The 19,988-nt window shown below is 45.7% G+C and overlaps 3 protein-coding genes across 10 annotated transcripts in view; all 3 read right to left on the reverse strand.

The window, feature by feature from the left end:
• The window catches only part of LOC147151038 (collagen alpha-1(XXV) chain-like), a 44,690-nt gene extending 36,895 nt beyond the window's left edge, over window positions 1-7,795 (reverse strand). Inside the window, exons 1-2 of the mRNA XM_086024581.1 lie at window positions 7,368-7,795; window positions 7,217-7,286 (exon numbers count right to left, since the gene is read on the reverse strand). Of these exons, the coding sequence (XP_085880707.1) occupies window positions 7,217-7,286; window positions 7,368-7,613 (316 nt within the window). The 5' untranslated portion in view covers window positions 7,614-7,795. The remainder of the gene's footprint in view (window positions 1-7,216; window positions 7,287-7,367) is intronic.
• A 979-nt stretch (window positions 7,796-8,774) lies between these two features.
• Window positions 8,775-14,151, reverse strand: larp7 (La ribonucleoprotein 7, transcriptional regulator). Of its 3 annotated transcripts, XM_086024467.1 has the most exons (12): window positions 13,681-14,151; window positions 13,516-13,616; window positions 13,357-13,440; window positions 12,977-13,141; window positions 12,795-12,897; window positions 11,564-11,863; window positions 11,351-11,486; window positions 11,138-11,256; window positions 10,947-11,050; window positions 9,761-9,920; window positions 9,131-9,222; window positions 8,775-9,059 (listed from the first exon to the last, which is right to left on the reverse strand). In XM_086024467.1, the coding sequence occupies exons 1-12, from the start codon at window positions 13,865-13,867 to the stop codon at window positions 8,982-8,984; spliced, it is 1,629 nt and encodes a 542-aa protein (XP_085880593.1). In that variant the 5' UTR covers window positions 13,868-14,151; the 3' UTR covers window positions 8,775-8,981. The 3 variants fall into 3 exon arrangements, with proteins under 3 accessions (XP_085880593.1, XP_085880594.1, XP_085880592.1); XM_086024468.1 differs by lacking the exon at window positions 13,357-13,440; XM_086024466.1 differs by having other exon boundaries at window positions 10,947-11,256.
• Window positions 14,152-14,319: 168 nt separating this feature from the next.
• adamtsl3 (ADAMTS-like 3) overlaps window positions 14,320-19,988 on the reverse strand; it is a 55,660-nt gene continuing 49,991 nt past the window's right edge. For 2 of the 6 annotated variants that reach the window (XM_086023908.1, XM_086023911.1), the window contains 10 exons: window positions 19,736-19,946; window positions 19,464-19,643; window positions 19,166-19,319; window positions 18,218-19,091; window positions 18,013-18,140; window positions 17,287-17,380; window positions 17,013-17,220; window positions 16,183-16,292; window positions 15,904-16,106; window positions 14,320-15,358 (listed from right to left, as the gene is read on the reverse strand). In XM_086023908.1, coding sequence (XP_085880034.1) covers window positions 15,246-15,358; window positions 15,904-16,106; window positions 16,183-16,292; window positions 17,013-17,220; window positions 17,287-17,380; window positions 18,013-18,140; window positions 18,218-19,091; window positions 19,166-19,319; window positions 19,464-19,643; window positions 19,736-19,946 — 2,275 coding nt within the window. In that variant the 3' untranslated portion in view covers window positions 14,320-15,245. Of the gene's footprint in view, window positions 15,359-15,903; window positions 16,107-16,182; window positions 16,293-17,012; window positions 17,381-18,012; window positions 18,141-18,217; window positions 19,092-19,165; window positions 19,320-19,463; window positions 19,644-19,735; window positions 19,947-19,988 lie in introns of all 6 variants that reach the window. The other 4 variants (XM_086023907.1, XM_086023906.1, XM_086023909.1 and 1 more) reach the window with 3 other exon arrangements.

Raw genomic sequence — 19,988 nt, forward strand, 5'->3', positions numbered from 1 at the left:
TCTTATCTTATCTTATCTTAAGATTTGGGCAAGTTTTAACCAGGACTGTGAAAGCCCCAAAGTGCGACTTGCAAGGCCAGATGATATTTTGAGGGATGCGTTTACAGGTGGCGAGGCCATAGTCCGAAGCGCATCGAGCAGATCCTGGTAGCCATAACCTAGTGACCCCCCCTCGAGGGTAAACACAGACAAAGAACAGAAGGAGGCCTTTCAGCGCCCTGCCACAGCCCAGCGCAAAAGCCCCCCCTCCCCCCCTTCCATCTAAACGGCGTCATCTGTTTTCTGTTTCGCCGCCGCTGTCTCGGAGCAGATCTTCAACATTCTCACCTTCGCTAATATCAATTCCTCGCCTCCCCCAGAAGACCCCCGCCCCACCCTTTGCGGAGGTGCTGCAGACACGCACCTGTCTGTGGGAATTCAATTACCATCTGCGGCCCCCGTGGCGTAATTCACTGCCGTTGGACACCGTTTGTGGTACGACTCGGTGCTAATGATAATAATCGCGCATTCCATAAAGCTTTCCCCAAACGCCGGATACGAAAAAAAGCAAAGCTAATACGTTGTTATTGTTTTGCGCCAACATGAAATCAACGCGACCGTGAGGAAGTTGTAACTTCTGCCGAGCGTGAACAAAAGCGCTTTTATGCCTTCAAGCCTAAACAGACTCAACCACAGTGTCGACACATCGTAAAATGTCATTATTTGGCGGGAAATGCTCCTAAATGGGTGATAACAGCCTCCTTTAGAAAAGTGGACCGATCATATTGTCAAACGCAAGCAGGGAACTCGAATTTAATGCGATCGAGACGTTGCAGTTTATCTAGCTATAGAGTGACAAACTTCCTGTTTTTGACTTCTGAGAATCTTTGCTTTCAAATGCAAACTGCGAGAGGCCGCAGCGGGACGCCTGGCCTCGCACACTCCGCCACAAGCGTCTGGCACATTATTCTTTCCAAGTGTCATTTCTCCCCCCCCCCCCGACAGAGCCGGCGTTGTTTCCGGGACCGTCACTTAATGAAACGCGCCGACTTCCTCGCTCCCCGTCGTGCGGCATGCGGGCGGCCTCTCGGGGGACTGCGACGGAAGCAAGTTAGCGGGCTATAAAAAGGACGTGGCGCTCTCGGCTTGTTTACTGCAAGACGCCCGCTAATGTGTGATGTGGCTCATTTGCGCTCTACCATTGGCTGTCTGCTTTGGGAATCCTGCATACTGTCATCTTTCACGGCGCATTCAAGCAGAGGCGTCCCGCTGTCCAGATGCTGCATCTCCTTCAGCAAATTTACAGAAACGCCCGGCGAACGGATGGTTTCAATGAGCCGACCGCATGAGGCGACGCAAATCCCAGCAAAGCCTTGCGAGTGTTTTTCCACACACTTGCCAAGAGTACACAGACAGGAGAGTGGAGCACGTTGTTAAAAAGGTGAAGAGGATTATGGCTTGTGGTGGATGGACTGCAAACACACGTGCAGTCAACGACAACATTCACTGAGCAAACAGTGTGTGAAAGTGGCAATGTTGCCTTGAAGCGGAAGTCAACGCAAACATATTTTTTTCAAGAATGTGTTCCATGCAAGCCCACTAGTTGAAACAAGGCATTCTGATAAACATTGCGTTTGTGGAATAAGAGTTAATCCACCCATTTTTAGCCATCATCGGGGTCGGCCATTTTGTCACTTCTGTCGACCGAAAATGACATCACAACTGTTCAGGGCTCACGTAACGACCAATCACGGCTGACCTGTTTTCTGAAGCTGAGCCGTGATTGGTTGTTACCTGGGCCCTGAGCAGTTGGGATGTCATTTAAGGTCGACAGAAGTGACGAAATTCCCGCCCCCCAGCCCGAGATGGACAAAAAGAGTAGATTTTGCTGCTTAACTCAGATTCCACGAACACAATATTAATCCGAATGCCGTGTTTCAACGAGTGAGCCTGCTGGGAACATATTCTTGAAAAAAAAAAGGTTTGGGTTGATTTCCCTCTTTAAAAGCAAGCGCACAATTAATGTAAGACAACTACTGAATCCTGTGCACGAGCTGTATAACGTAATTATTCTTTTGCATGAATTACTACAGTTAGCAACACAAGTGGCTGCCGTCTTTGTGGAATTTTCTAAAAAAAAACACGGATTAAGTGCTTGAAACGCTTTGAAAATCCTCTCCAACGAGCTATTTCAGGGGAGTTTTTAGGGCGAGTGAGTCCGTTTGAAAAGTTACACTCATTTTGACGCGTCGATTTGGAGAAACCCTGAGAATTTCAGTCCGTACGAGCTTATTGGCGCGTAATTTTAACCAAAACTTTTCAGCTAATCAGAGTTTTTCTATGGCAATATTACAGGGAAGATGAAGGATTGCGAATGTCAGCGTCAAAGTCACTGTTCTGCTTGACGTGTTTGTTTTTAATAACAACAACAACAAACAAAGCTTGTTTTCTCAGATTTTTGCTCAGAGAGTTTTTGGTAAAACTGTTGATTACTAAAGAACAGATACAGCTGGGAACAAACAGTTTTCTGGTGAATGAAGAGAGTCTCGTCTTTCTTTTCGGAGATCTAGTGCTTATATGGTGTCAGAACACAATATTTATTCTTGAAAATGCTTTTAAAAAGGCTGGCAATATGGTTGAACTCTGACTTGAAAACAGCTGTTAAGAGTTAATTTTTATTTTTTTTTTTAAAATAATGTTACATATGTTACATTAAAAATGTAGGGATGGGCGGGTACCGATGTCAGTTACTGGTACTGTGCTGAAAACAGCTTTATTTTAAGGTATCGGGTACTCGTGGAAGCTCCTGATACCAACCACCGATATGTAAGGTAAGAGAAATTTGACATCAAGTAAGTCTTCCTCAGCAGTAGCTGGTGGACCGGTGAACACACTGAATACTCCTACGGGTGTCAGTCTGAAAAAAGTGGTAGCGAACATCCCTATTACAATGAATTTTCCAGTGCACATCCCCTGGAACACGGCACAAGTTGTGTTTTCATGCACAAACAGGCCCGCCTTTGATGGCGAGCGCAAATATTGACTCCTCCCGGACGCTGTCCCTGCAGTCGAGGGGGGCGAAAGCGGGCTCAACCGCACCTGCTGCGGCGGCAGCCATATTTACACCCGGCAGCAGACGAGGCCGAGATCCACGGGGATCCACCCCCTCGCCGCTTCACACGTCAGCACACACTCGTCTCCTCTGGCTCTTGACAGGGCCGGCTTTCTTGGCGAGCGAGCGGGAGCCCGGCCAAGCGCACGACCCGAGCTGGAATGCGTGTGCGCGCTAAGTACACAACATCCAAATGAGCGACATGACTCGACTGACACATTCAATACGTGAAGACATTGCCACCGGGCCGAAGCCGACCTGCAGGGAGTGCCGCGTACAGTCCCCATCAAAATTATTGGAACGGCAAGGTCAATCTCTTCGGGGTTTTTTTGTAGACTTGGGTTTGAAACTGGCGGACATTAGTGCAATTGTGCAGTCCTGCACCTGAGCTCATATCGTGCAATACCCAATATTCCCCACTACTGTAATACCGTGCAATACTCAACATTCCCCACTACTGTTAGTCTAGTTTTATTTTTATCCAATGCGGTTCCTTACATTTCACAACAGCACTGCAGCACTGTCACTTACTTTGAGTATTTTTCCTCTGTACTATGTACAGGCCAAAATGAGTGTTCCTCATACTTTTTATGTAGATGTATGTTGGTGTGTACATACATGTGTATATACACATGTTACTGCAAATATCTTTGCTGCTGTAACACTGAAAATTTCCCCACTGTGGGATCAATAAAGGCATTCTTGTCTTATCTTATCTTAAATCAGAAGACAAATACTGTACGAGACAAAAGCTGTGAATTCCTGCTTTTATTTCATGGCATTTACATCTAGATGGCAACTCAGGAGAGATCATCTTTTGAGCAAAAGTATTGGAACGCGTGACTGAGGTGGTGTTTCAAGTCGCACAGGCGTTGCCTTTTAGACCGATTTCTTGAACATTAGATAGTGCTTGTTTGGGGCTTTGGGTTTCGCCTGTGAAAACTGCATTTGTTGAAGGACCTGAACCCAACAGAGCATGCCTTTTGCCTCCTGAAGAGAAAACTGACGGGAGAAACCACCAGAAATAAACGAGAACTGAAAGAGTTCTGCAGTAAAGGCCTGGAAAAGCTTTTCAAATGAAAAAAGAAAGAGTCTGGTGAAATCAATGAATCGCAGGCTTGATGCCGTTATTGCAAGGAAGGGTTAGGCCACCGCCAATATTAAATGTTTTTCCACTTTAAGTTACTTTAATATCAATAATGTCCGTTCCAATACTTTTGCTCACTTGCAAAGTGAGTAGCTTCAAGACAAAAGGTGCTTTGTCTTGAGTTATTTAATACAACTAGATGTAAATACCATGAAATAAAAGCGGCATTCTCAACTTTTTGTCTCATATTCATCTTTTGACGTGAAAACCCAAATGTCTTTAGTTATACAACAAAAACAAAGGGATTGACCTTTCCGTTCCAATACTTTTGGAGGGCAACAACAACTTGGCAATGTTCATACGGATCAATTACGATTTTTTTGCTGATTTATGTGACATAAATCTTGTTTTTTCACTTCAATTACAACAGTACGCTTACGATTTTTACAAATCGGACGAAGCATTTGGCCGGTCAAAAATCATGCGACTTCTAGCACGTTTTACGTTGACGTCACGTTATAAGCGTGGCTGCTTGGCCAATCGACTTCCTCATCGGATGCACAACAAAGAGGAGGAGTTTGTGTTACAAGAAACAATCACGCCAGTTCAAATGAAAGTGTCTTTTCAACGCCATGAGGAAAAAAAAAAATGATTGCCAAAGCGCCGAAAAAAAATCCCCGTATGAAAACAAAAGAGCGGCTGTTCCGCACGTTAAAGGAAAAAACGCCTGAAAGTGTCAGCGGATAGCAGTGTGGGCTAGTGAAGCGAACTCAAAGGAGGTCTCAGTCGGGGGTCAAAGGGCACCGGTGGGATGAGACAGAGGGTTTGTGAGCTGGCTTTTGTGGTGGCTTTGAACCCCCTGCAACCACAGCCCAGATCGGATAGAGAGGCATCGGAGGGTGGGGGGGGGGGGGGGGGTGGGAGGTAGGGGGGGGGCGCGATGACGCCCACGTCACATGACTAAGACCGGACTTAAAGGAACCACTTATTGCGACACTAGAATGCCACTTGGTAAGACCACAGACCTCCACCAAGCCTGGAAAAAAAAAGTTTCTATATAAGTCCCCGTAGTCAGGACTAAATTTTTTTTTTGCTGTGGAATCGCATCCACACGGAAAGTCAACAGAGCAGGACAGTAAATGTAGTTGAACACGTGAGAAGAAGCACTCTCAGATATTTGGTTTTGTATGTCGGCTCTCCATTCAGCATTTTGCCCTCAGGTTCCACACGCGCCATAAAAGCAAAGCGGGAAAAGTGCGCCGCGCTTTCAAAAGAGCCGCTACCGCCGCTTTCGGTTTCACAGAAGAAAGGCTATTTCTGGCCTTCAAATGGAGAATTAGAGCAAGTGTAGCTTGTGATGAGTCATCAGGATGAACTTGAAAGCACCGCCCGCTCAATTCCGATGGAGAGGCAATCGAAGCGTAATTGCGTGTCGACTTGAGAATTTCAAGGCGTCTCATGAGGTGACTGGTCTTAAGCAGAAGCAGCCGGCTGACGCCGCCGCGCGTCTGCTCAACGTGACCTCACACCTGCTAATCATCAGAGTTGGGCAACTCAAGTCACATGACTTGACCCGAGTCGCCAATTTTGAGAACTTGGGACTCACTTGAGTAAAAATGATCAAAGACTCCACTCAGCATTGAATTGGTCTTCTTGAGACGACTTGACTATTTTCAAACTGCAGGTCAAGTTTGCTTTTTTTGCCCATGTGACAAGTACCCACTTTTTTTTTGCCCATGTGTCAAGTACCCAATTTTTTTTTTTTTTTCAATGTCCGTGTGAACAGTGCAACTTGCTTGGCACAAACTTGAAAGACTCGATTTGACTTTGATTTGGGATCGATGACTCGACTTGACTGACTTGAACTCGGTGATTTGACAAGTCATTGTGTTTCCATTTGAAAATCAATAATAATTTGAAAAAAGACAGACGCGGGTAAAGCTAGCCATGTGAACTGTGAAGCTAATAACTATTAGCTCAACAGTTTAGCTCATCAATAGCTGGTCGAATATGACCTAAACTTGAAGTTGGTTATGCATTTAATTGAGAAGACAATAAAGCGATAGATTACATTCTATGGCCAATGTAATCTTGAAAGCATTCTATTAAAAAAGCAATCGTCATTTAAATATACACATCCATACATAGATTACCTTTGAGTAATTCTGTTTGTGAGTGTGTCCGCCATATTTGATGTGGCAGGGCCCCCGTAAACCAATGTCCATCAACTTAACTTCCAAAAGTGACAAACGATGAACTTAATGACTCTCACTTACCCATTTGCACACACTAATAAATTTGAAATTTGATAGTCCACAAGCGCGACTATGAATTGGGAACACTCAAAATTGCATGACTTGCCTGGCCTTGCTTGAATTTGTTTTTACCACAGTAACTTGGGACTTCTGTATGATATCACAATTTTAAAAGGCTGTAGCTTGAAACTGGTTAAAGATAAAGGCATACTGTAAATGCTGCTTGGTGCAGTTTTGCTACTTTTGAATTTAAAGGGTTAAGTTTGAAATCTGAAGATTTTGCAATGGAGCGAGCACCTTCGAGAACAGAGGCGTGCCAAGGCTAAACCAGCAGAAAACGGTCCACCTTGCATTTCAAATTTAAAATGCATGCATATTGTTCCCGGAGAAATTAAGTAAAAATGCCAATAATGGCTCTACACTTTTATTGTATGTATATATATATATTTTTTTTTATTTTATTTTATTTTCTTAAGGTTCACTGCTGCATGTATGTACTGTGTGAGCTGTCAATCCAAAAATGAACTTGAAACTGTGTTGGACACAAATCTGAGGGAACAAATGATTCCATCTACCGGCGGCAGGCGGGAAGCTCATGTGTTGTCCGTGTTTCACAACAACATCGCAAGTGTGCCAGCCACTCAGCACGTCTATGTTTAGGCCGCTCACTCCATCTCAGCTGCGCGCATCCGTCACAGCGGAGCTGCCAAACACGCGCCAACATCCGCCGCGTCCTTGAACGCACCACTTCCCATTCACTCCCACGCGCCGCGGGTGGCTCACCTGGAGGACAGTTGCATTCAGGTGTCGCTTGCCGGGCGCTCCGTATCTTGACGAATTGCTCATAAGAACGCTGCAGGGGGGGGGTTAAAACATCGTGACGTCAGCGTGGCTTCATTGAGTAGCATCGGGCATGCGCGCGGCTCGTTCTCACCTGGGAGAGCATCTCGTTGACTTTTTGCGCAATCAACGCATCCAAGTCGTCGGCTGGGGCGTGCGTCGACGCGTCCGCGCCGCGCTCCAAGCCCGCCAGCCGGCGCCTGACGTCTGCTGCGTGGATGCTGAGCACCACGCAGAAGGCGATGGACGCCACGGAGCACAGCGACTGGATGACGCTGGCGGACCGACGCCGAGGGGCCACTTTCTCGTCCATGTTCCCCGCGGACGCTCCACGCTCCATCCGAATCACGGCGCGGGTTGAGGGTCGCGAGGCGTTCACGTACACCGCCGCAAAACTTGTTGCACCTCAGACGTCCGCGATGCGTGAGAGGAGGCGCTGAGGAATCGCGTGTAAGTCAAGGCGGCGTGGGCACTCGCAGCTTTTCCACGCACACGCACAAACACACACGCCCCCACCCTCGTTATGGCAGCAACACGCCCCCAAACTCTCGTGGCACCCTGCAGTCAGTCATTGGATGACGACAGCCGTGAAATCAAGTGGCATATACATGCACATTCAATTGAATTCAATTAAACTTGCAATTGACAAGCAAGCGTACAGTGAACGCGGAATCATTTTTGTTCTAGAATTACAAAGAGCATGTCGACGCAAGATATAATCAATTAGGACAAGCATAAGTGGCACGCGAAAAAGTAATTAATGTTAATTAGTGAGCGGTCGTTCGATGACGCTTTCTGGGCAAAATGTCGCCATCCAGTGGACAAAAGCGGCAAACGCTACCAGTTTCAGGGGGAGGCTTTAGTTTATTCCCTCCGCCCTCCACACACAAATAACTTTAGACAAAATTGCATACCGTATGTACTTTATAGGCAGTTCCAGAACTGGAGGACGATTTAGGCACAAGCATTAACCATTTTTTTTATATCAAGAAAATAAACAACCATATAATATTATTAAGTTTGGTTTATATGTTGCCGAGTTTGGCACAATCCTGATACAGGTACCTGGAAAAACAACTAAAAATATTGGTGAGGTACTGTACTTTACAGTTGAAGTACAAATTTCAGTATTAGGCTAATTATAATTATCAATGCAAATGCCAATGTTTTAGCCCAAGAGAAGTTAGTGTTAGATGGTCCAAAATAAATTGAGCCATGTGAAAATATTAAAGCCAAACTGATCTTTTCTGATAAAATGAGTAACAGCGTTGTGTTGATTTGAGTAGACACTCCATTACGGCTAAATTATTGAAACCAACAAGAGAGGTCAACCCACGGTCAGTTCAAGTACCTTGGAGTCATTCCCGCCGAGTCATTTTTTTTCAGCCTCATCCTTGAGCTGGCTGAAAGACGCCTTTAAAACAGTCGCGTTTGTAATGGGAGAAATCTTCAGAGCCTATTACTACTATTTAGGAGTCAATTATGTCAACAATTCCGAAAGTGATCGAATTTTCTTCTTTAATGCATACTGCACATGAATCAGAGTTCTTCTGTCAAATGACAATTAAAAACAGCGTTGTCCACATTTTGAGATGTGGGGGTGTCATCCTATTTACATCACAAACAGCACTACTTGGTGCTCCAGTGCAAACACAAAAACATTTTTTTTTAAAAAAAAGCACCTTTTGCCTAACAAAGCGGCAGCCAGTCAGTCCTCTTGGAAGCGAATGTGCTTGTTGGCCTCCTTGGCGCGAGCTGTAATGATCTTCTCCGCTTTGGATAGGAGCTAAAACGCAAGGATTTGAAAGATGAGGTTGACGGCAGTCAAAAGCTGCGCAAAGCCGCTTGCTGCCTCACCTTCTCCGTGCCGCGCCTCTTCTCCCGGGGCCGGTTGAGTTTGACCTGACGATCCACGAGGATCTTCTGCCAGTATCTCTGCTCGTTGTCACCTTTGGCCAAGGACAAAACCGAGACACGTTCCCTTACCGGCCGCGCGTTTGGACTTTCGACACCGGGCGGCGAGGCAGCAGAAGATGACGAAATTGGTTCTTGATACTCTCACTTCATTGATTTGCACCGACCAAACATCATTAAAATAGAAAAAAATTCTGTTCATAATTTATGGCTCATGCCGTTTTCCATTGGGAATTTGAGTGGGACGGACTATTTTTTTTTTTTTTAAAGAAAAAAAAAACTGCTTTGGACCATTATTTCAGGAAGGTGAAAATTGTTTTGCATATCGTCACTGTCCTGTGAAAAACACTTTTCTCCAATTTTGGAAACTTTTTAAATTTTCACTGTAATGCGATGTCTGTAACGCGGAAAGATGATTCATGTAAAAATAAGAAAATGAAAAAAAAAAAATGGAGATAAGTGTTATTCACAGGACAGCGACGATATGCTTACCTACACTGATCGAGTGGTTTTTATCGTGTTACATAAATCTCAGGCAGAAAACGTTTGGACACGTGCATGTTTGTGGCCCACCTGAAAGGATCTCTAGCTGCCAGCTGTGCGCCCTCTGCAGCTCGGCTTTGGTGTCGTTGACGGCCTGCGCGTCCTCCGGGCGCACGAAGCGCACGTAGCCCTCTGCGTCGCCTTCCAACAGGTCCACGTATGCCACGGGCGAGATCTTGCCCAGGGCGTCCTGTGTCGGAAAAAAAAGTGGGCACATTAGGGATGGAAGCATAAATAAATCCGTTTCGGGACCCTTCACCTCACAGGACCTCGACCTTTTTAAAATTGAACTCTTAGCCTATGTCATGGACGGGATTCGTAACGAGGGGCGCCAGCGACGGAAATTGTCGTCAAGTATGTATTTATTTTTTTAATGGGAATGGGCGGGGAAAAGTCTTGGTTAGCTTTTGTATGTATTTATTTTTTTAATGGGAATGGGCAGGGAAAAGTCTTGGTTAGCTTTTGTATGTATTTATTTTTTTAATGGGAATGGGCGGGGAAAAGTCTCGGTTAGCTTTAGTTTGGTCAATAAGCTGGAAAGTTGAAAAAAAAAAATCAAATTAAAAATTAAAAACCGTTAACTCTGGCCAGCAGATGGCAGCATGGGTCTCTTTTGGAGGAGCTCAAGTATATTAAAAGAAAGTGGATGAATCTTTGGAAATTCGACTGTTACAAGCAGCTTGTGATCGATGAAAAAATGTGTCACATTAAATCCACCGCAAACATTGTAATAAAACACAGAAAAGATGACAAAGACTATTTAAATTGAGATGTAGAAACAATGAGGTAATGCAGACACAGACACGCACTACTAAATACAACAACTACAACTACTGCTAGATAGCGTGCAAAAAGCAAATAGTAAAAAAAAAATCTATTCCCTGCATAAAATACAATGCGTTTTGTTTTTGATCCAGAATAGTGATTTGGATGAAACCACATATTCTACTGTTGATTCCTAAGAAAAGGAAAAAGGTAGAAAATCTAAGGTAGAAAAGAGAGTCATATCTTTCATTTGATAGTTTCTGTGTTTAAATACAAAAACAATTTTCTGTGAGCCTTGAAAGATGAGTCAGCATGCTCTCTCTCAATTGGCTGGCACTCAACAGGTTATCTTTTTCACAAATGGCTGGCATTGAAAGAGTGATTTTTTTTCTTTCTTTGAAATGGGTCAATTTGAGCTACAGCAAAAGACGCGGTTTAAAGTGCACTTTACTTTGATCATCTTCCTCCCCGGAAGCGCCTTATTGTCCGAAATCTTCATGATGACGCCGCTGATGAACTCAGGACCCTGACTGCTCGCCTTCTCGCTCGGCTCCACTGCAAGAAACCCGACGAGAAAAACCAAGCCGCTCCAACGTTTAGTGCGAGACGTTCTGAAGTGCAGCTTTGCGGCGAACCACTCACTACTCTCGCCGCCGCCGCGCCGCTCGTCGCCGTCCAGCTGCGTCATGCACTTCTTCAGGGACGCCATGCTGCGCTTCTGCAACAGCAAGTACTCCGCCTTGAGCTCCAGCCACGCTTTCCTACGGCCACACAAAACGCGGTCATTTCCCACTGACGATTTCTTCTTTGCTTCACTCGAGCGGCGGTGGCAGTGTAGCTGTTGCGGGTTCGTACTTGGATAAAACCCGCAGCGGGATGACCTCCTCGCCGATTTTAAGCTTCTCCTTGTGTTTCTTCTTTCTCTTCCTCTTGGCTTTGACCAGCGAGTCTTCTTGGTTTTCTTTCCCGAGCTCACCTTCCACGGGAGGATCTGCAGGGCCCACGCAATCAAATTGTCATTTCGCTTTGTTTGTTTTGGGTCTCCCAAACTTTGCCGAGTTGACTTACTGCTCTCGGACGCGACTTCATTCTCCCCGAGCTTTCTCATCTTGGTGGGCAACGCCGCTTCCGACTCGTCCGCCGCGTGCGAGCGGCGTCTTTTTTTCTCAGAGATTTTAGCGGCCGTCTTCTGACTTGGGGCATCTGAGCCCTGCTGCTGCTGCTGCTGCGGCGGCTGTTTCTTCTTCTTCTGCTGCTGCTGCTGCTGATCCGACGGCTCGGCGTCCATCGGCACCGCTTTGGCCTCCTCGGCGAGCGGCTTCTTTTTCTTCTTCTTGCGCTTTTTCTTCTCCTCCTCCCTGCCGCCACCTGTAACACAGTGATGGCACAAATCACAAATTCTTAACTGGAACGACCAAACAAACACGATAGCGAAACATTCAAATTTGGAAAAACCTGCATTTTGCATTAAAGTCAACACCACCCATTATAATAACACCTGGTCCTCATTCCTGAAGTTCATCCAGGGTTGATCCCTCAAATTATTTTTTTATTTACGAATGAAAAGAAGCAGAGAATGAGCAGGGAACGAATGCTTAATGTTGTTTGCGTAGAAGGCTACCTGTAGCGTATGTAATTCTGCTTTCCGTGAGCATACTTTGAGCTGTTTAATGACACCAGAGTTGAGTTTATTGTAAAACTAAACACACAAAAGGAATTGCACACATTGTATATTAAAACAGAAGATATGCTACGTTTTTAAAATAGCGCTAATGCTAAAGTCAATGTAACGTCCCATTGACATGCTAACAGGAAATTTGCATCGACTTCAGGAGATATATTCCTCAACTCAACTGTATTTATAGAGCACTTTAAAACAATCACAGCTGCTTACAAATTGCTGTACATGAAGCAAACACAGTAAAACGCACAAAAACAAGTAAAAACAAAATCAAGTCTCACGCTGAGTCAAAAGCCAAAGAATAAAAATGTGTTTTAGGACGAGTTTTAAAGATGGGCAGAGAGGAGGCTCGCCTAACGTTTAGTAGGATCCCAGAGACCCCACGTTAGCCCAGACTTGTGAAAATAAAAAGAGGACAATACGATAAAATTGTTATGATAAAGAGAAAAGGGAGATGCTTATTCACGGTTTGAATGTGTGAAAAGAAGCAAGGCAGCAAAGGGATGTAGCAGAATGAAAATGCAAGAGGCTTACATTTCACATATTTCTAAGGTCATTTTCTGCTCAGGGCAAAATTCACAGGAAAAAAAAGCTGCATTTTATGTGGGTGAATCCCACCTGAAGGCGGATTGTCTGCGGGCTGCTGGATGGGCTTCCCCTTCTTGGTCTTGGGGAAAATTCCCGGCTTCCTGGGAGCGTCTTCAGGAGGGTTATTGAGCATCTGGATGGGAAAAGAGCAAACCTATTCACGTTTTCTTCTCTTACAGTTCATCAGTCGCCAATTATGAATCAATGTATACCTCAATGGCTTTATTTGCTTGCTCTGTGTTCTCGAACTCCACAAATGCAAAGCCTTTGGAATCGCCTGTAGATTTGTATCTGGGGATGCTGGCGTAAACAACGCTTCCGCATTTGGAGAAGACCTTCTCAATCCAGCTGTGAGTCACGTCCCTGGGCAGGAGCTCCTAATTGACTCAAAGCACATTCAATAAATAACATTTGAAAAGCCGAAAAACATTATTTCTCAGCCTCCTGTTATGATTGTTTAATTTGATAGAGCAAAGACATTCAGGGGTCAATGTGGGTCCTCGGTCAAATGAGATGCAACTTGTTTAACTTTTCACCACAGTTAAGTAAATGTGACGTCGATGGGGGATTAAGGGAAGAAACAAAAGTTTACCACATAGACTGTGCGGCTGTCTACGTCAATTGGAACGTGTCCGATGGGATGCTGCCGTCTCAGTTTATCCCCTTCTAAATTCACCTGAAAATTTGCCACGTTTGCTATTCAGTGGGCCGGATTAAAAAAATGCACAGGCAGGCGTTTGCAGCAAGTTACCTCTACTACAGAAGAATTCTTCAGAGCCCTGGCGATCAGTTTGGTGTCGTTCGTGAGCTTCTTCATGCGATTGAAGCTCGCCACCACGGATAAATCAATATCTGAGACAAAAGCACAAAGACAATCAAGACATGTCCGACGAATTGTACGATGTGGGCGACTTACAGCCATCGTCCGACGCGTCAATGAGTTTCTTCAGAAAGCGGTCCTTGTGGAGGTTGACGTCTCCGAACCAGAACTCCACTTGCTTCTTCACTTCGCCCAGCAGCTGCTTCACGCGGGATCTTTTTTTCTTGTCCGTCTCTTTGCTCTGACCTCCTTCGTCATTAGCGGATCTCTTCGGCTCGTTCATCCTTTCCCCCCGGAGCCCGAGGCGACCAAAACGCTACCACTGCGTCCAAGATGAATTCTAAGATCCAGCAGTCACTTTCCCAATTGGGCTACTGTGGCGTTTAAAACAACACAGTCCTACCCACTAAACGTTTGTAAACTTGAAATTCATATGCCAATGGACACAATTAGCCCCCCCCGCCCCCTAAAAAGAAAAACTAACAAACGTAAAAAGAACGCGAGTATCCGCTGGTTTATAACGTGCAATTGTGCATGATGCACTCACGGAATACTGCCGTCGCAGGATACTGCGTCACAGGCATGCGCCACACTTGTAGTGTTGACAAAAAAGGAAAAAGTAGGAAACTGAAAATAATGTTCCGTTCAGCAATGTCATAATAATAATAATAATAATAATAATAATAATAATAATAATAATAATAATAATAATAATGAAAAGGCAACATGTTGTAAAAGGAATGTGCTTCATTTTATTTAATGAAAAAAAAATGACGTTACAGAGCAAAGGCACCAGCAGAGGACGCGCTCGGCATGTACATCAAATACAATCATCACTTGGTGAATTCAATTACATAAAACCCAACCATTTTATTTATTTACAAAACTATACACACAAACACGCATGGAAATAAATAATACAAAATACATATCTACACAACTGAAGCGTATACTTGATATGTTGATGACCGTTTCTTCTCATAAAATCAAACAATCGCACCTCGCCAAGTATCTGTAACATGTTGCACTTAAATCCAAAAGTGCCAATCTGGTGAATAAATAATGAATGAAAAATATACACTAGAAAGACAATTCAAGGAGGAACACAATAATGATGCTTCAATATTGCTGTTTTTTTCAGCATTGTGCTGGCTTGTCACCTGGGAGCCAAACCAAAAAGAGGAATTAAAAGTTGATTAACAGGCGACAACAGGCGAGCATGTCACCACTAAATGTGCAAAGGCGTTACAAAAAAGTGGTTAAACTAGACATCTAGACAAATACCTTTTAAAAACATCAAGCAAAATATATAAATGCAACATTAAAAAAACTCAACAAGCCACGTTTAAACAAAAACGTTAGTTGAGTTTGAGTGCAAAATACTCCCCCCCCCCACGTGTCCTCCCATTGTGTATTTGCTTCAGTCAGGAGTGCAACATATAGTTTGAACTCCCATCCTTTTCAATTCGTCAATTCAAACCTCAGATTGGAGTTTGTTTTTTTGGCCTATACCCGAAATGCTTTGGAAAATATGTTTCAAATCCTTTCCAGTGGTTATCACATCACATCACATCTGTAAACGTCCATCGGTTCAGTCAATGCCTTCAGCGTCACTGGGAGAAGCCGGGAGGTCTTCGATGGCATCTGACGTCCTCCGTCCATCAGGTGTCGAGACACGAGTGACAGCAGCGACTTTTAAACTGTGCCAGTGTGCACAGCTCCAACTGCCGCACCTTCTCGCAGTACCTGGTGCTGTCGCGACACTCTCCGGCGGCTACGGTTATCAAAGCATTAGTGACTGTCACGTCTAAAACGCCTACCGTAAAAAAGTTTAGGCTTAACATGCACAGCGACCGTAATATTGAACAGTTTCACGTCATGGATTCAATTTTATAATCACAAATTTTGGTTGAATTCCAAATTTCCCTCAAAATGTCAGTGGAATTGCAAATTATGTCTTTTTGATGTTGCTCAAATTCCAAATGAAATTACTTAGCAGGCAAATTTTACTTGAGTTTCACGAAAATTACAAATTGTTTGACTTTAGGGGCATAATTGTGGTTGAGTTCCAAACTGTAACAAATTGTGTTCAAATTCCAAATTTCACTGTAAATGATGTTTGAATTTCACAATTTCATAATCTCAAATTTTGGTCCAATTCCAAAATGACCCCAAAATGTCAGGTGGATTACACATGACATTTTTTCTTATGTACATTTGTTGTTTGAAACTGTTACATTTTCAGACATAAAGCTACATTAAGCGTTTCAGAGTGTCACGCCTCTCGGACATTTGCATGGTCACGTTCGAACGGCTCACCTCTGCCGCAGGACACCGTATTGCAGCGCTGCCAGCTGGCGGGACGAGGCCTGCGCGCGCAGCTTCCGCTGGGCCGCTGAGCGCACACCACCCGGCGCGACTGGAAGCCGTGTCGCCCGCAGGTGGCCGTGCACTGCGTCCACGGTCCGACTCGCCAACGCGGGGCGCAGGCGCCCGCCGAGCAGTTTCGCGTGGAGCTTGGCCTTGGAAGGGGAACACATTAGAGTCACAAAGCGATACCTAGCGTAGGGAACGTTTCGTCAGAATGGCAATTTTTACCGTCGGAGTCCACTGCACATCCTGGAGGGGACTGTGGTACCATTTGTGTCTTGGCAGAAAACATTGCGGTGTTGTGCCGCCAAACTTGGACCCGAGCATTGACCGCTACACTAAAACATTAAAAAAGAACACGTTTGTCAGACGGTTTTGAAAATAAAGCAAAACAACCCTGACGCAAATAGGTTTAGAAGTTCTTTTGTTCGTGATTCTTGATGTGAACATTTTGTATATTCGTAAGTGGTACTTGGTTGTGGACATTTCTATTCGTCAGCTGGAAACCAACCGTTTACCGCCACTGACGACTATATTAAGCCAGAACGTTTTACCATAAATAGGCGTGAAAGGTCTCACCAAGCTTATTTGAGAAATTCAGGTTTTTAAATCACTATAATGACTACCGTATACCTGTAGATGTTGGCGGTGAATCACTTTGGATTTGAGATTACAGTTTTTTAGTAGAAGATCACGATGAGGAGCCGAATCTCAGCTTGTCATGTTGATTACAAAGGAGACAAATGCCAACACATTGGAAGTTGGACAACTTTAGGCGCCTGACACGACAACAGACTATTTACAGTATAGGTATGGTATAAACAGAGAGAGTAGATCTTAGAAAGTGTGTGTGATCGGGAGAAAAGATAACGCAATTCATGGAGTGAATGGCGAACGCCATGTACAAAAGCCACAGATAATCAGCTCGAGCCCTGAGTCAGCATTGCCCTTGGTGCTAATAAGGTCACAAAGGTGCATTTCAGACAAAGTGAGGGACCAGGCCTTTCGAAATTTTTCCATGACTTGATGTGATGATTGTCGAACATGAGTGGGCTTACCAATCCCCAGGCGCCCGTAGCCCAAGTGGCGCAAGGCAGAATGTTACATATCCTGGTGTCAGAGGGTCTAGGCCCAGCGCCGAGGCAACGGGAGCGCTCCACCTCCATTGAGCTGCCCTCGGAACCTTTCACGCAGCGCACATGTCTGGTCTGGGAGCCGCCTCCGCAGCTGGCTGAGCACGGTGCCCAAGGGTCCGCGTGCCAACTACTTGAAGAGAGTTTCATGGGTTTCTGATTTGAAAACAAATGAAAACAGCGCATTAAAGCCTCCAACCTGTGCCCAGCTGAGTGGATGCTGTTGTTGCTCCTATCAGGGCAAAGGGGGCCATTGGCTCCGACAGCTTGGACGCAGTTTCTTCCTCCGCTTCCTGAAAATACAGTGGACGGGAATTAAAGGAGGGAAAAAAAACAGAATAGCTTGTCCCTCGACAGCCCCCTTATCCTTTGTAACTCGGAGCGCGGCGGTTTATCTTCTTTGAAATTTCCCCCCCGAGACATCTAATTGTTGTCGTATGGGCGAGAAAAGCGCCAGAACGCGAGGAAAGCAGCGGTCGCCGTCGCTTTGATTGGAATCCAGAGAGGTTGCAAGTGGTCACGCTTTGAGGGGAGGTGGGACAGTGCGGCTCTGAAGAGACTTCTGCTGATGGCACGCATCACACATTCCCCACCAGTGACTCAGCCACCGCTTCACGACACAGTGCAAAAACATTTGCGGCGGCTCCGCTCAACTGTGTGTGTGTGTGTGTGAGCGAACGAGTGCGACTTCCCAGAAACTCCAAGCTTGAACCGCGGTGAAAAGTAGCCACATCTCTACCACCTGAAAAAAATGTACATCAATGTCCCTTTGGCTTGTCCCCGCGGTAGGACCAGTGTTAATAAACATGAAACATTTCTGTGCCTGTAAAATGTAGCGACTGTTATTGGAGTCCAAGAGCTGTGATAGTTGAACAAAGCTCTGGAAGGATCTTTTACTTGCTATTATTCAGCATATGGTTCTCACCTATAATCTGCAACCAAGATGAGCGTGATGAGGACCCGAGTCGGTTCCTGGCAGTGCAGGTGTACAGACCCTCATCTGCCTGGTTTGGGAATCGGATCCTTAGCGAGCCGCCAGGCAACAGGTCTATTCTGCCAGTGCAAAGAAATGATGTCCAGTTCAATCTTAATCTCACCTGCAGTTGTGTTCATGAGTTGTCCGGTCATACCTGCCATTGTAGAGCAGCCGTTTTCCATTTTTGGTCCAGGTTAGGGATGGTTCCGGGTAACCAAGAGACTCACACTTGATTTCCAAACTGGCGTAGGGCTTCCGCAGCAAAACGGGCAGCCCTACATTAACAGTCACATCGGAGGACGATACCGTTCCGACTTTCCCGGGGCTCTGGGTAATCACTGGGCTTCTGTACCTGGTTGAGTGGCTTTTCGTGTTTGGTTTACGAAGAAGCGGCTCTTGCATGGAGGGTACATCCATTTCTGGATATTGAAGAGTTGAGTTATTGGTTTCATAGTGGGATAGGGACAACTCGCTGAGTAACTGAGCAATCACTTGCTCGCCTTGCTTTCCTCTGAGGCTGTCGAGCTCATCCAGCCTCTGGCTATCAAGAATGACAACATTGGGGATGTCTAAAATGTCCGAGGCGGTCTTGTTTTTCCCAATCTTGAGTTGGAGCAAGCGCTCGACTATGTATTCATACCCGTTAGGGGAGACGGACGGCTCCTGTACCCTCGTTGCCTCTGGCCTGTGCAACTTGCGCTTGGCGCCAATGACCTGTAGGACTAAATGCTCCTTGGCTTGGCCTGCGACGCAAGTGTAAGTCCCAGCATCGGACGCGCCAAGCTGCTGGATCTTCACTAACCCCAGAGGTGTCACGGACAGGTGTGGGAGACTCACCAGAGGCTTTCCTTCTTTCGACCATTGTATATTGGCCTTCCGGATGTGGCGGGTTGGGCAGCGAATGACCACAGTTGTCCAGGGGAGCAGATAGGCAGTGCCACCAACCACCAAATGGACCTTTTTGCTCCTCCTCCACTGAATATAGACATTCCTCTGAGCCAGGATAGTAGGGTCGGGTTTCAGTGAATCTGTGACGAAAGATGCACTGCTTTTCTTATTCTCTTTACAATCTTCCACTTCAAGCGTAAAGAGGGTTTCTTACTCTTGCAGAGCCTAAGAGAGCACGGTCTGATCCTTGTGGGTCGCGCCAGAGAGGAGCAATTGTTTGGATCTACCGTGTGATATTGTCCGTCCTCCCCTTGCTTCCTGCAGACCGCCTCAAGTCTTTGCATACCATTTCCGCAGGTCACCGAACACTGCACGTGAACACCACACACAAAAAAAGAAATTTTCACAAGGAAATTGTCATACCTTTAGGGGGACAATGGCTCGGAACCATCAAAGGTACTACATAGCATCCCTATGCGGTATGCTCGTGTGATCCACTGGACCAAGCCTACCTGGGACCAGCTTGTGACCCAAAGTGGCGGGCACCGCTGCTCTGTGCTGCACAGCCGCTGGTTGGCCGGAATCTGGGAGGGACAAAATGAGTCTGGCAGCTCCAGGTTGCTGCCATCGGCCAAGCGCTGTTTGCACAGGACCAGTCTTCTCTCAACTCCATCCCCACAGCGACTGGAGCACTAAAGCAACAACAACAACGACAACAACAATCAAACACAAGTCATCATCGTCTTATGAAGCATCACCCGGAGTTTTTCATTTGTCTTTTTACCTGCCCCCATTCCTGCGTCTCCCACATGGGCGGGCAATCAAAGCGGTTGCAGGCCTGGATGGGGTTTGGTTTTGGGTCGTGGCAGTTTTCATTTGGCAAAACCTCCGTGCCGTTGCTGTCCAGAGACGGCCGGTGAGTGCATGCTACGGTGCGGGACATCAGGCCAACCCCGCAGGAAGCAGAACATTGGCTCCACTTCCCAGCTTCCCACCTGTAAATACCATTATTACTGATCATTGCGCCGAGCCATGTT

Source organism: Filicampus tigris, chromosome 2 (genome assembly GCF_054856515.1).
Source record: "Filicampus tigris isolate MCC_2025a chromosome 2, RoL_Ftig_1.0, whole genome shotgun sequence".
In the NCBI taxonomy this organism is placed as follows: domain Eukaryota; kingdom Metazoa; phylum Chordata; class Actinopteri; order Syngnathiformes; family Syngnathidae; genus Filicampus; species Filicampus tigris.

What these genes read in the sequence shown, in the direction of transcription:
- larp7 (XM_086024466.1), bottom strand. Translation starts at nt 13,867, where the DNA reads ATGAACGAGCCGAAGAGATCCGCTAATGACGAAGGAGGTCAGAGCAAA. An exon ending in AGAATTCTTCTGTAGTAGAG is followed by an intron (nt 13,441 to 13,515) that starts GTAACTTGCTGC and finishes GCAAATTTTCAG; the next exon opens with GTGAATTTAGAAGGGGATAA. An exon ending in ACAGCCGCACAGTCTATGTG is followed by an intron (nt 13,142 to 13,356) that starts GTAAACTTTTGT and finishes TGAGTCAATTAG; the next exon opens with GAGCTCCTGCCCAGGGACGT.